This window comes from Marmota flaviventris, chromosome 13 (genome assembly GCF_047511675.1).
Source record: "Marmota flaviventris isolate mMarFla1 chromosome 13, mMarFla1.hap1, whole genome shotgun sequence".
Lineage (NCBI taxonomy): Eukaryota > Metazoa > Chordata > Mammalia > Rodentia > Sciuridae > Marmota > Marmota flaviventris.
The window spans coordinates 3108367-3111032 of NC_092510.1; the positions used below are offsets into that span (position 1 = coordinate 3108367).

The 2666-nt window shown below is 42.0% G+C and overlaps 1 protein-coding gene across 1 annotated transcript; it reads left to right on the forward strand.

The window, feature by feature from the left end:
• The first annotated feature begins 437 nt into the window (after positions 1 to 437).
• Positions 438 to 1385, forward strand: LOC114081256 (vomeronasal type-1 receptor 90-like). The gene has a single exon (XM_027922809.2). The coding sequence runs from the start codon at positions 438 to 440 to the stop codon at positions 1383 to 1385; it is 948 nt and encodes a 315-aa protein (XP_027778610.1).
• Positions 1386 to 2666: the final 1281 nt, after the last annotated feature.

The window sequence follows — 2666 nt, forward strand, 5'->3', positions numbered from 1 at the left end:
TCCAATACAACATATATGATTTTAATTTACCAAATATTGTACAGTTTAGTGTATGTGCCATATTCCTGGATGAGGATGGATAGCAACAGAACAAGAAATCTCCCTTGCAGTAAGATATCCCCATGAAAAACTCAAGGTAATCCCAAGGAACGATTTCTAGGATATATGGTCATTTTTTTAATGTCTAAAGGAAAGTTCAGTAGTTTGCATCAAATAGAATCCAGGTATGGTTGCACAATGAAGGGAAAAGAGAGGAGGAATGGCTTCCAGAGGCTGCTATGGAAATTTACATATTGGTGGGAGAAAGGGACATTGGGAATCCAGAAATTTTCCTAGTAGCAACAGTATTGGCTGACATGGATGAATTTTAATACTTATGATAATGAATTTCTTCCTTTTCTCCTAAGGCATGTACTCCATGAGCCTTGCCCCCAAAGATGGAAAAACACCCCAAGCTGAATGGTGTTGCTAACCTAAGAAGCACCTTTTACTCTGAAGTGGGAATTGGGATCGTGGCCAACACCCTCCTCTTTCTGTTCCACGTCATCAAGTTCCTCTATGACAAGAGGCTCAAGAGCACAGACTGGATTGTTGGTCTCTTGGCCCTGACCCACCTACTGATGCTGCTCACCATAGGGTTCCTAGCTGCAGACACTTTGTCACCTCAACAGGGACTTTGGGGTGACATCAGATGCAAATCAGTCACCAACTGGTACAGGTTGATGAGGGGCCTGTACATTTCTGCCACCTGCCTGCTGAGTGTCCTGCAGGCTATCACCCTCAGTCCCAGAAGCTCCCCTTTGGCAAAGTTCAAGCCTAAGTCCCCACAGGACAGCATGAGGTCCCTTCTCTTCCTGTGGGTCTTCTATATGTCCTTCAGCACCCACTTCTCCATCTCTGTGGTTGATGACTCCAATGGGACGTCACCCAATCTAATGTTTCTCAGTGACTCCTGCACAATATTACACAGGAGCTACTTCCTCAGGCATTTATTTACTGCCCTGGGTGCATTTTGGGACATCGTCCTTATAGGGCTCATGGCCCTCTCCAGTGGGTACATGGTGATCCCCCTGTGTAGGCATAAAAGGCAGTGCCAACACCTCCACACCACCAGACTGTCTCCAAAAGCATCCCCAGAACAGAGGGCCACTAGGACCATCCTGCTTCTCCTGGGTTTCTTCATACTCATATACCTTTTGGACTGTGTTGTCTCCTCCTTAAGAACCATGTGGAAAAACGACCCTGTTTGTTGCTGTATCCAGATGATAGTGGCCAATGGCTATGCAACCATCAGTCCTTTGGTTTTCATCTGTACTGAAAAACAAAGTGTCACCTTTTTGAAAGGCTTGTGGGGAAAGAATCGTCAATGCTTAATCATTGCATGATGGATCAGTCCCCTGCATGAGCCACCACCCAGCTTTGTCCCAATGAACCATGGAGTGGTTGGTGCGTGTACTCTCTGTGTTGAAGGAGTACAGGAAATGGGGTATTTTATTTCAAAAATTTTTTAAAAAATATTTATTTTTTAGTTTTAGGTGGACACAATATCTGGATTTTATTTTTACTTGGTGTCAACCCCAAGTTGACAGCTTTTGGGATGGGAGTTCCCCAGACTTTTTGACTAACAAAGTAATAAATCTTTTTTTTTCCTTTTTGTTAAATAAAAAAGAAAGCAAGAAATTTCTATGTCTATCAGGATGTATTTTTTTCTGCTTTTGTGGAAAAAAAAATAGGTGGGATTTTGATAGGGATGGTTGATGACTTTGCATGGAGTTGGATTCTTAGCAATAGTAATTCTTCCAGCTGATGGACCCAGGGGTGAAGGATCAGGAGAGCCAGCAGGTAGTTTTTAAATGTTTAATGTCATTATTCATTGGGGAAATGCAAATCATTGTGACAGTGACCTGTTCCCCGGTCCCCAGTTGAATAGTGAGTTAGCCACAAAAATGCAAAATTAAATGCTGGTGAGGATGTGGAGGAAAAAAACTCATTTATTGTGGCAATGTAAATTAGTACAATAATAATAAAGATCAGTGTGGAGGCTTCTCAAGAAACATAAATATATCCACTGAATGATCCAGATATCCCACATCCAGAGGAAATAAAATCCACACCAGAGTGATTCTGTGTTGAGCAGGATCAGGAGGTGGGTTAGGGCCAAGAGACCAATGATCCAGTCCATGTCCTTGAGCCTCTTGTCACACAGGAACTTGATGATGTGGAACAGAAAGAGGATGTTGTTGGCCAAGATCCCAATCCCAACTTCAGAGTAAAAGGTGCTTCTTAAGTTAATAACACTATGTACCATGTGTTTTTTTCTCATCCTTTGGGGTAAGGAATCATGAAGTACATGCCTTAGGGAGAAAAGTAAGAAAACCCATTATCACAAATATTAAATTTCATCCAATTCAGCCAACAATATTGCCAGGAGGCAAATTTGTTGGCCTATCCCAATGCCCCCTTTCCCCTCTAACTGAAGTTTTGCTGACACTCCCTGGAAACCATTCTTTTACTCTCTCTTTTCCCATCATTTCCCAATCAAGGCTGGATTACATTTTATGCAAAGTACAAAAGGATTTCCTGAGCATTAAAAATGATCACATCTGTCATATATTTCTTATTCACAAGCTCCAATGTTATAGAAAATCTTTCCCTGACACAACCTT